The sequence below is a fragment of the Coturnix japonica genome, chromosome 17 (assembly GCF_054131305.1).
Source record: "Coturnix japonica strain WE chromosome 17, WE-NBRP24, whole genome shotgun sequence".
In the NCBI taxonomy this organism is placed as follows: Eukaryota; Metazoa; Chordata; class Aves; order Galliformes; family Phasianidae; genus Coturnix; species Coturnix japonica.
This window is the reverse complement of record NC_140679.1, coordinates 587,791-598,571: the sequence shown is the minus strand read 5'-3', so window position 1 is coordinate 598,571 and position 10,781 is coordinate 587,791. Positions and strand designations below refer to the sequence as shown.

The 10,781-nt window shown below is 52.2% G+C and overlaps 1 protein-coding gene across 2 annotated transcripts in view; it reads right to left on the bottom strand.

The window, feature by feature from the left end:
- Nucleotides 1-2,159: 2,159 nt before the first annotated feature.
- The window catches only part of LOC146757971 (uncharacterized), a 39,134-nt gene continuing 30,512 nt past the window's right edge, over nucleotides 2,160-10,781 (bottom strand). For both annotated transcript variants that reach the window (XM_085518226.1, XM_085518225.1), the window contains exons 10-12: nucleotides 9,286-9,345; nucleotides 5,203-5,248; nucleotides 2,160-2,293 (exon numbers count right to left, since the gene is read on the bottom strand). In XM_085518226.1, the coding sequence (XP_085374352.1) occupies nucleotides 2,263-2,293; nucleotides 5,203-5,248; nucleotides 9,286-9,345 (137 nt within the window). In that variant the 3' untranslated portion in view covers nucleotides 2,160-2,262. The remainder of the gene's footprint in view (nucleotides 2,294-5,202; nucleotides 5,249-9,285; nucleotides 9,346-10,781) is intronic.

The window sequence follows — 10,781 nt, the reverse complement described above, 5'->3', positions numbered from 1 at the left end:
GCTGGGGCCCCCTCTATGGGGCTGAGATCCTCTCTATGGGGCTGAGACCCTCTCTATGGGGCTGGGGCCCCCTCTATGGGGCTGAGATCCTCTCTATGGGGCTGAGACCCTCTCTATGGGGCTGGGACCTTCTCTATGGAGCTGGGATCCCATCTATGGGGCTGAGACCATCTCTATGGGGCAGAGACCCTCTCTATGGGGCTGGGAACCTCTCTATGGGGCTGGGAACCCTCTCTATGGGGCTGGGACCCTCTCTATGGGGCTGAGATCCCATCTATGGGGCTGGGAACCCCTCTATGGGGCTGGGATCCCATCTATGGGGCAGAAGACCCCCCTATGTGGGGCAGAGACCCTCTCTATGGGGCTGAGATCCCATCTATGGGGCTGGGACCCTCTCTATGGGGCTGGGACCCTCTCTATGGGGCTGGGACCCTCTCTATGGGGCTGAGATCCCCCCTATATGGGGCTGAGACTCTCTGTATGGGTCAGAGACCCTTTCTATGGGGCTGGGATCTTCTCTATGGGGCTGGGAACCCCCCTATGTGGGGCAGAGACCCTCTCTATGGGGCTGGGAACCCTCTCTATGGGGCTGGGAACCCCTCTATGGGGCAGAGACCGTCTCTAAGGGGCAGAGACCCTCTCTATGGGGCTGGGATCCCATCTATGGGGCTGAGATCCTCTCTATGGGGCTGGGAACCTCTCTATGGGGCTGAGACCCCCCTATGTGGGGCTGAGACCCTCTCTATGGGGCTGGGATCCCATCTATGGGACTGAGACCATCTCTATGGGGCAGAGACCCTCTCTATGGGGCTGGGGCCCCCTCTATGGGGCTGAGATCCTCTCTATGGGGCTGAGACCCTCTCTATGGGGCTGGGACCTTCTCTATGGGGCTGGGAACCCCCCTATGTGGGGCAGAGACCCTCTCTATGGGGCTGGGAACCCTCTCTATGGGGCTGGGAACCCCTCTATGGGGCAGAGACCGTCTCTAAGGGGCTGAGACCCTCTCTATGGGGCAGAGACCCTTTCTATGGGGCAGAGACCCTTTCTATGGGGCTGGGAACCTCTATATGGGGCTGGGACCCCATTATGTGGGGCTGAGACCCTCTATATGGGGCTGGGACCCCCCTATGTGGGGCAGAGACCCTCTCTATGCGGCTGAGACCCCCTCAGTGGGGCTGGGATCCCCCCTATGTGGGGCTGAGACCATCTCTATGGGGCAGAGACCCTCTCTATGGGGCTGGGAACCTCTATATGGGGCTGGGGCCCCCTCTATGGGGCTGAGATCCTCTCTATGGGGCTGAGACCCTCTGTATGGGGCTGGGACCTTCTCTATGGGGCTGGGAACCCCCCTATGTGGGGCAGAGACCCTCTCTATGGGGCTGGGAACCCTCTCTATGGGGCTGGGAACCCCTCTATGGGGCAGAGACCGTCTCTATGGGCCTGAGACCCTCTCTATGGGGCAGAGACCCTTTCTATGGAACTGGGACCCCATTATGTGGGGCTGAGACCCTCTCTGTGGGGCTGGGAACCACTCTATGGGGCTGAGACCCCCCTATGTGGGGCAGAGACCGTCTCTATGGGGCTGAGACCCCCTCAGTGGGGCTGGGATCCCTCCTATGTGGGGCTGAGACTCTCTCTATGGGTCAGAGACCCTCTCTATGGGGCTGGGAACCCCCCTATGTGGGGCAGAGACCCTCTCTATGGGGCTGGGAACCCCTCTATGGGGCAGAGACCCTCTCTATGGGGCAGAGACCCTCTCTATGGGGCAGAGACCCTTTCTATGGGGCTGGGAACCTCTATATGGGGCTGGGACCCCATTATGTGGGGCTGGGAACCTCTCTATGGGGCTGAGACCCCCCTCAGTGGGGCTGGGATCCCTCCTATGTGGGGCTGAGACTCTCTCTATGGGTCAGAGACCCTCTCTATGGGGCTGGGATCCCATCTATGGGGCTGAGATCCTCTCTATGTGGCTGGGATCCCATCTATGGGGCAGAAGACCCCCATCAGTGGGGCAGAGACCCTCTCTATGGAGCAGAGACCCTCTCTATGGGGCTGGGATCCCATCTGTGGGGCAGAGATCCTCTCTATGGGGCATCTATGGGGTTGCCATGGGGTCAGTGGGGCATCTATGGGGCTGACGAAGGGCCCATAAGAGTCTGTGGGGTGGCTGTGGGTCTTTAATGGGGTCAGTGGGGATCTGTGGGTCGCGGCGTCTTCTCAGGTGGCGTCAGCCCTGGGAGCTTCGTGTGGGGCAGCAGGAAATTATGTGGGGCCAGGGGGGCGAGGGGGGGTCCTGTGGGGCAGAGAGACCTTATGTGGGGCTGATTGGGGCACTTATGGGGCAGATAGGGCACTTATGGGGCAGATAGGGGCACTTATGGGGCAGATAGGGGCACTTATGGGGCAGATAGGGCACTTATGGGGCAGATAGGGGTACTTATGGGGCACTTATGGGGCAGATAAGGGCACTTATGGGGCAGATGGGGGCACTTATGGGGCAGTGGGGCATATAAGGGCACTTATGGGGTGCTTATGGGGCAGATAGGGGCACTTATGGGGCTCCTATGGGGCAGATAGGGGCACTTATGGGGCAGATGGGGGCACTTATGGGGCAGATAGGGGCACTTATGGGGCAGATTGGGGTATTTATGGGGCAGATAGGGACACTTATGGGGCTATTATGGGGCAGATAGGGGCACTTATAGGGCAGATAGGGGCACTTATGGGGCAAATGGGGGCAGATATGGGGCAGATAGGGGCACTTATGGGGCTCTTATGGGGCAGATGGGGGCACTTATGGGGCAGATAGGGGCACTTATGGGACAGATAAGGGCACTTATGGGGCAGATAGGGCACTTATGGGGCACATAGGGGCACTTATGGGGCAGATAGGGGCACTTATGGGGCAGTGGGGCAGATAGGGGCACTTATGGGGCAGATATGGGGCAGATAGGGGCACTTATGGGGCAGATAGGGGTACTTATGGGGCAGATAAGGGCACTTATGGGGCAGATAGGGCACTTATGGGGCAGATAGGGGCACTTATGGGGCACTTATGGGGCAGATAGGGGCACTTATGGGGCAGATAGGGGCACTTATGGGGCAGATATGGGGCAGATAGGGGCACTTATGGGGCAGTGGGTCACTTATGGGGCAGATAAGGGCACTTATGGGTAGATAGAGGCACTTATGGGGCAGATAGGGGCACTTACGGGGCAGATAGAGGCACTTATGGGGCAGAGGGTCACTTATGGGGCAGATAAGGGCACTTATGGGGCAGATAGGGGCAATTATGGGGCAGGTAAGGGCACTTATGGGGCAGAAAGGGTCACTTATGGGGCAGATAAGGGCACTTATGGGGCAGATAGGGGCACTTATGGGGTAGATAAGGGCACTTATGGGGCAGATAGGGGCACTTATGGGGCAGAGGGTCACTTATTGGGCAGATAGGGGCACTTATGGGGCAGGTAAGGGCACTTATGGGGCAGAAAGGGTCACTTATGGGGCAGATAAGGGTACTTATGGGGCAGATAGGGGCACTTATGGGGCAGATAGAGGCTCTTATGGGGCAGATAGGGGCACTTATGGGCAATATAGGGGCACTTATGGGGCTCTTATGGGGCAGATAAGGGCACTTATGGGGCAGATAGGGGCACTTATGGGGCAGATGGGGGCACTTATGGGGCAGATAGGGGCACTTATGGGGCACATAGGGACACTTATGGGGCTATTATGGGGCAGATAGGGGCACTTATAGGGCAGATAGGGGCACTTATGGGGCTCTTGTGGGGCAGGTGGGGGCAGATATGGGGCAGATAGGGGCACTTATGGGGCAGATAGGGGTACTTATGGGGCAGATAGGGCACTTATGGGGCAGATAGGGGCACTTATGGGGCAGATATGGGGCAGATAGGGGCACTTATGGGGCAGTGGGTCACTTATGGGGCAGATAAGGGCACTTATGGGTAGATAGAGGCACTTATGGGGCAGATAGGGGCACTTACGGGGCAGATTGGGGCACTTATGGGGCAGATTGGGGTATTTATGGGGCAGATAAGGGCACTTATGGGGCAGATAGGGGCACTTATGGGGCAGGTAAGGGCACTTATGGGGCAGAAAGGGTCACTTGTGGGGCAGATAAGGGCACTTATGGGGCAGATAGGGGCACTTAAGGGGCAGATAGGGGCACTTATGGAGCAGGTAAGGGCACTTATGGGGCAGATAGGGGCACTTATGGGGCAGATAGGGGCACTTATGGGGCAGATAGGGGCAGATATGGGGCAGATAGGGGCACTTATGGGGCAGATAAAGGCACTTATGGAGCAGGTAAGGGCACTTATGGGGCAGATAGGGGCACTTATGGGGCAGATAGGGGCACTTATGGGGCAGGTAAGAGCACTTATGGGGCAGATAAGGGCACTTATGGGGCAGAGGGGCATATAAGGGCACTTATGGGGTGCTTATGGGGCATATGGGGTCACTTATGGGGCAGATAGGGGCACTTATGGGGCAGATAGGGGCACTTATGGGGCAGATAAGGGCACTTATGGGGCAGATAGGGGCAGATATGGGGCAGATAGGGGCACTTATGGGGCAGATAAAGGCACTTATGGAGCAGGTAAGGGCACTTATGGGGCAGATAGGGGCACTTATGGGGTAGATAAGGGCACTTATGGGGCAGATAGGGGCACTTATGGGGTAGATAAGGGCACTTATGGGGCAGATAGGGGTACTTATGGGGCAGATAAGGGCACTTATGGGGCAGATAGGGCACTTATGGGGCAGATAGGGGCACTTATGGGGCACTTATGGGGCAGATAGAGGCACTTATGGGGCAGATAGGGGCACTTATGGGGCAGTGGGGCAGATAGGGGCACTTATGGGGCTCTTACGGGGCAGATAGGGGCAGTTATGGGGCAGATAGGGGGCAGATAGGGGCACTTATGGGGCAGTGGGTCACTTATGGGGCAGATAAGGGCACTTATGGGTAGATAGAGGCACTTATGGGGCAGATAGGGGCACTTACGGGGCAGATAGAGGCACTTATGGGGCAGAGGGTCACTTATGGGGCAGATAAGGGCACTTATGGGGCAGATAGGGTCACTTATGGGGCAGATAGGGGCACTTATGGGGCAGATAGGGGCACTTATGGGGCAGATGGGGTCACTTATGGGGCAGATAGGGTCACTTATGGGTCCATACACGTTCTCGTAGTCGGGGCCGTCGGCGTCGCTCTCGCGGTCGCTGCCTGTGGGGTCCATATAGGGACATATGGGGACATATAGAAACATATAGGGATATATAGGGTCAATATAGGGACATATAGGGTCAATATAGGGACATATGGGGTCAATATAGGGACATATAGAAACATATAGGGATATATAGGGTCAATATAGGGACATATAGGGTCAATATAGGGACATATGGGGTCAATATAGGGACATATAGGGACATATAGAAACATATAGGGATATATAGGGTCAATATAGGGACATATGGGGTCAATATTGGGACATATAGGGACATGGGGTCCATATAAGGACATATAGGGTCTATATCAGGACATATAGGGTCAATATAGGGACACATAGGGTCAATATAGGGACATATGGGGACATATAGGGTCAATATAGGGACATCTAGGGACATATATGGTCAATATAGGGACATATGGGGTCAATATAGGGACATATGGGGACATATAGAAACATATAGGGATATATAGGGTCAATATAGGGACATATGGGGTCAATATTGGGACATATGGGGACATATGGGGTCAATATAGGGACATATGGGGATATATAGGGTCAATATAGGGACATATAGGGTCAATATAGGGACATAAGGGGACATATAGAAACATATAGGGATATATAGGGTCAATATAGGGACATATGGGGTCAATATAGGGACATAAGGGGACATATAGAAACATATAGGGATATATAGGGTCAATATAGGGACATATGGGGTCAATATAGGGACATATGGGGACATATAGAAACATATAGGGATATATAGGGTCAATATAGGGACATATAGGGTCAATATAGGGACATATGGGGTCAATATAGGGACATATAGGGACATATAGAAACATATAGGGATATATAGGGTCAATATAGGGACATATGGGGTCAATATAGGGACATATAGGGACATATAGAAACATATAGGGATATATAGGGTCAATATAGGGACATATGGGGTCAATATAGGGACATATGGGGACATATAGAAACATATAGGGATATATAGGGTCAATATAGGGACATATGGGGTCAATATAGGGACATATGGGGACATATAGAAACATATAGGGATATATAGGGTCAATATAGGGACATATGGGGTCAATATAGGGACATATGGGGACATATAGAAACATATAGGGATATATAGGGTCAATATAGGGACATATGGGGTCAATATTGGGACATATAGGGACATGGGGTCCATATAAGGACATATAGGGTCAATATAGGGACACATCGGGTCAATATAGGGACATATGGGGACATATAGGGTCAATATAGGGACATCTAGGGACATATGGGGTCAATATAGGGACATATAGGGACATATATGGTCAATATAGGGACATATAGGGTCAATATAAGGACAGATAGGGACATATAGGGTCAATATCAGGACATATGGGGTCAATATAGGGACATATGGGGTCAATATAGGGACATATGGGGACATATAGGGTCAATATAGGGACATCTAGGGACATATGGGGCCAATATAGGGACATATGGGGTCAATATAGGGACATATGGGTTCAATATAGGGGCATATAGGGTCAATATTGGGACATATAGGGACATATAGGGTCAATATAGGGACATGGGGACATATGGGACATATAGGGCCAATATAGGGACATATAGGGTCAATATGGGCCCCATAGGGGACATATAGGGACATATGGGGCCCCATAGGGGACATATAGGGATGTATGGGGCCCCATAGGGGACATATGGGCCCCATAGGGGACATATAGGGACTTATGGGGCCCCATAGGGGACATATAGGGTCAATATGGGGCCCCATAGGGTCAATATGAGCCCCATAGGGGACATACAGGGTCAATATGGGCCCCATAGGGGACATATAGGGACATATGGGGCCCCATAGGGGACATATAGGGTCAGTATGTGGCCCCATAGGGGACATATAGGGCCAATATAAGGACATATAGGGTCAATATGGGCCCCATAGGGGACATATAGAGTCAATATAGGGATATATAGAGACATATAGGGTCAATATAGGGTCAATATAGGGACATATAGGGTCAATATGGGGACATATAGGGACATATAGGGTCAATATGGGGCCCCATAGAGGATATATAGGGACATATAGGGCCCCATAGGGTCAATATGAGCCCCATAGGGGACATATAGGGACATATAGGGTCAATATAGGGACATATAGGAACATATGGGGCCCCATAGGGGACATATAGGGTCAGTATGTGGCCCCATAGGGGACATATAGGGTCAATATGGGGCCCCATAGGGGACATATAGGGCCAATATAAGGACATATAGGGTCAATATGGGCCCCATAGGGGACATATAGAGTCAATATAGGGATATATAGGGACATATAGGGTCAATATAGGGTCAATATAGGGACATATAGGGTCAATATGGGGACATATAGGGACATATAGGGTCAATATGGGGCCCCATAGAGGATATATAGGGACATATAGGGCCCCATAGGGTCAATATGAGCCCCATAGGGGACATATAGGGACATATAGGGTCAATATAGGGACATATAAGAACATATGGGGCCCCATAGGGGACATATAGGGTCAGTATGTGGCCCCATAGGGGACATATAGGGTCAGTATGTGGCCCCATAGGGGACATATAGGGTCAATATGGGGCCCCATAGAGGATATATAGGGACATATAGGGCCCCATAGGGTCAATATGAGCCCCATAGGGGACATATAGGGACATATAGGGTCAATATAGGGACATATAGGAACATATGGGGCCCCATAGGGGACATATAGGGTCAGTATGTGGCCCCATAGGGGACATATAGGGTCAATATGGGGCCCCATAGGGGACATATAGGGCCAATATAAGGACATATATGGTCAATATGGGCCCCATAGGGGACATATAGAGTCAATATAGGGATATATAAGGACATACAGGGTCAATATAGGGTCAATATAGGGACATATAGGGTCAATATGGGGACATATAGGGACATATAGGGTCAATATGGGGCCCCATAGAGGATATATAGGGACATATAGGGCCCCATAGGGTCAATATGAGCCCCATAGGGGACATATAGGGACATATAGGGTCAATATAGGGACATATAGAGACCATATGGACCCCATAGGGGACATATAGGGTCAGTATGTGGCCCCATAGGGGACATATAGGGTCAATATGGGCCCCATAGGGGACATATAGGGCCAATATAAGGACATATAGGGTCAATATGGGCCCCATAGGGGACATATAGAGTCAATATAGGGATATATAGGGACATATAGGGTCAATATAGGGTCAATATAGGGACATATAGGGTCAATATGGGGACATATAGGGACATATAGGGTCAATATGGGGCCCCATAGAGGTTATATAGGGACATATAGGGCCCCATAGGGTCAATATGAGCCCCATAGGGGACATATAAGGACATATAGGGTCAATATAGGGACATATAGGAACATATGGGGCCCCATAGGGGACATATAGGGTCAATATGGGCCCCATAGGGGACATATAGGGTCAATATGGGGCCCCATAGGGGACATATAGGGCCAATATAAGGACATATAGGGTCAATATGGGCCCCATAGGGGACATATAGAGTCAATATAGGGATATATAGGGACATATAGGGTCAATATAGGGTGAATATAGGGACATATAGGGTCAATATGGGGACATATAGGGACATATAGGGTCAATATGGGGCCCCATAGAGGATATATAGGGACATATAGGGCCCCATAGGGTCAATATGAGCCCCATAGGGGACATATAGGGACATATAGGGTCAATATAGGGACATATAGAGACAATATGGACCCCATAGGGGACATATAGGGTCAGTATGGGGCCCCATAGGGGACATATAGGGTCAATATAGGGATATATAGGGACATATAGGGTCAATATGGGGACATATAGGGCCCCATAGGGGACCTATAGGGCCCCATAGAGGACATATAGGGACATATAGGGATGTATGGGGGCTATTATGGGATGTTTGGGGTCAGACCGTAGCGCGATGCCGGGCTGGACGTCGCCGTGGGGATGTTGATGTACTCCAGGCTGTCACCTGTGGGGCAGATAGCGGCACTTATGGGGCAGATAGGGGCACTTATGGGGCAGGTAAGGGCACTTATGGGGTGGATAGGGGAACTTATGGGGCACATAGGGGCACTTATGGGGCAGATAGGGGCACTTATGGGGCACATAGGGACACTTATGGGGCAGATAGGGGCACTTATGGGGCACATAGGGACACTTATGGGGCAGATAGGGGCACTTATGGGGCAGGAAAGGGCACTTATGGGGCAGATAGGGGCACTTATGGGGCACATAGGGACACTTATGGGGCAGATAGGGGCACTTATGGGGCAGATAGGGGCACTTATGGGGCAGGAAAGGGCACTTATGGGGCAGATAGGGGCACTTATGGGGCAGATAGGGGAACTTATGGGGCAGATAAGGGCACTTATGGGGCAGGTAAGGGCACTTATGGGGCAGATAAGGGCACTTAGGGGCACTTATGGGGCAGATAGAGGCACTTATGGGGCAGATAGGGGCACTTATGGGGCAGATAGGGGCACTTATGGGGTGGGGGCACTTATGGGGCAGATAGGGGCACTTATGGGGTGGGGGCACTTATGGGGCAGGGGGAGCTTGTTATGGGGTTATGGGGTAGGGGCACTTATGGGGCAGATAGGGGTACTTATGGGGCACATAGGGGAACTTATGGGGTGGAGGCACTTATGGGGCACATAGGGGTACTTATGGGGCACATAGGAGAACTTATGGGGTGGAGGCACTTATGGGGCACATAGGGGAACTTATGGGGCAGATAGAGGCACTTATGGGGCAGATAAGGGCACTTATGGGGCAGATAGAGGCACTTATGGGGCATATATGGCACTTATGGGGCAGATAGGGGCACTTATGGGGCAGATAGGGGAACTTATGGGGCAGTGGGGCACTTATGGGGCAGATAGGGGAACTTATGGGGCAGATAGGGGCACTTATGGGGCAGGTAAGGGCACTTATGGGGCAGATAAGGGCACTTATGGGGCAGATAGAGGCACTTATGGGGCATATATGGCACTTATGGGGCAGATAGGGGCACTTATGGGGCAGGTAAGGGCACTTATGGGGCAGGTAAGGGCACTTATGGGGCATATAGGGGCACTTATGGGGCAGTGGAGCATATAAGGGCACTTATGGGGCAGATATGGGGCAGATAGTGGCACTTATGGGGCAGGTAAGGGCACTTATGGGGCAGAAAGGGTCACTTATGGGGCAGATAAGGGCACTTATGGGGCAGATAGGGGCACTTATGGGGCAGATAGAGGCTCTTATGGGGCAGATAGGGGCACTTATGGGGCTGATAGGGGCACTTATGGGGCTCTTATGGGGCAGATAGGGGCACTTATGGGGCACATAGGGGCACTTATGGGGCAGGTAAGGGCACTTATGGGGCACATAGGGGAACTTATGGGGCACATAGGGACACTTATG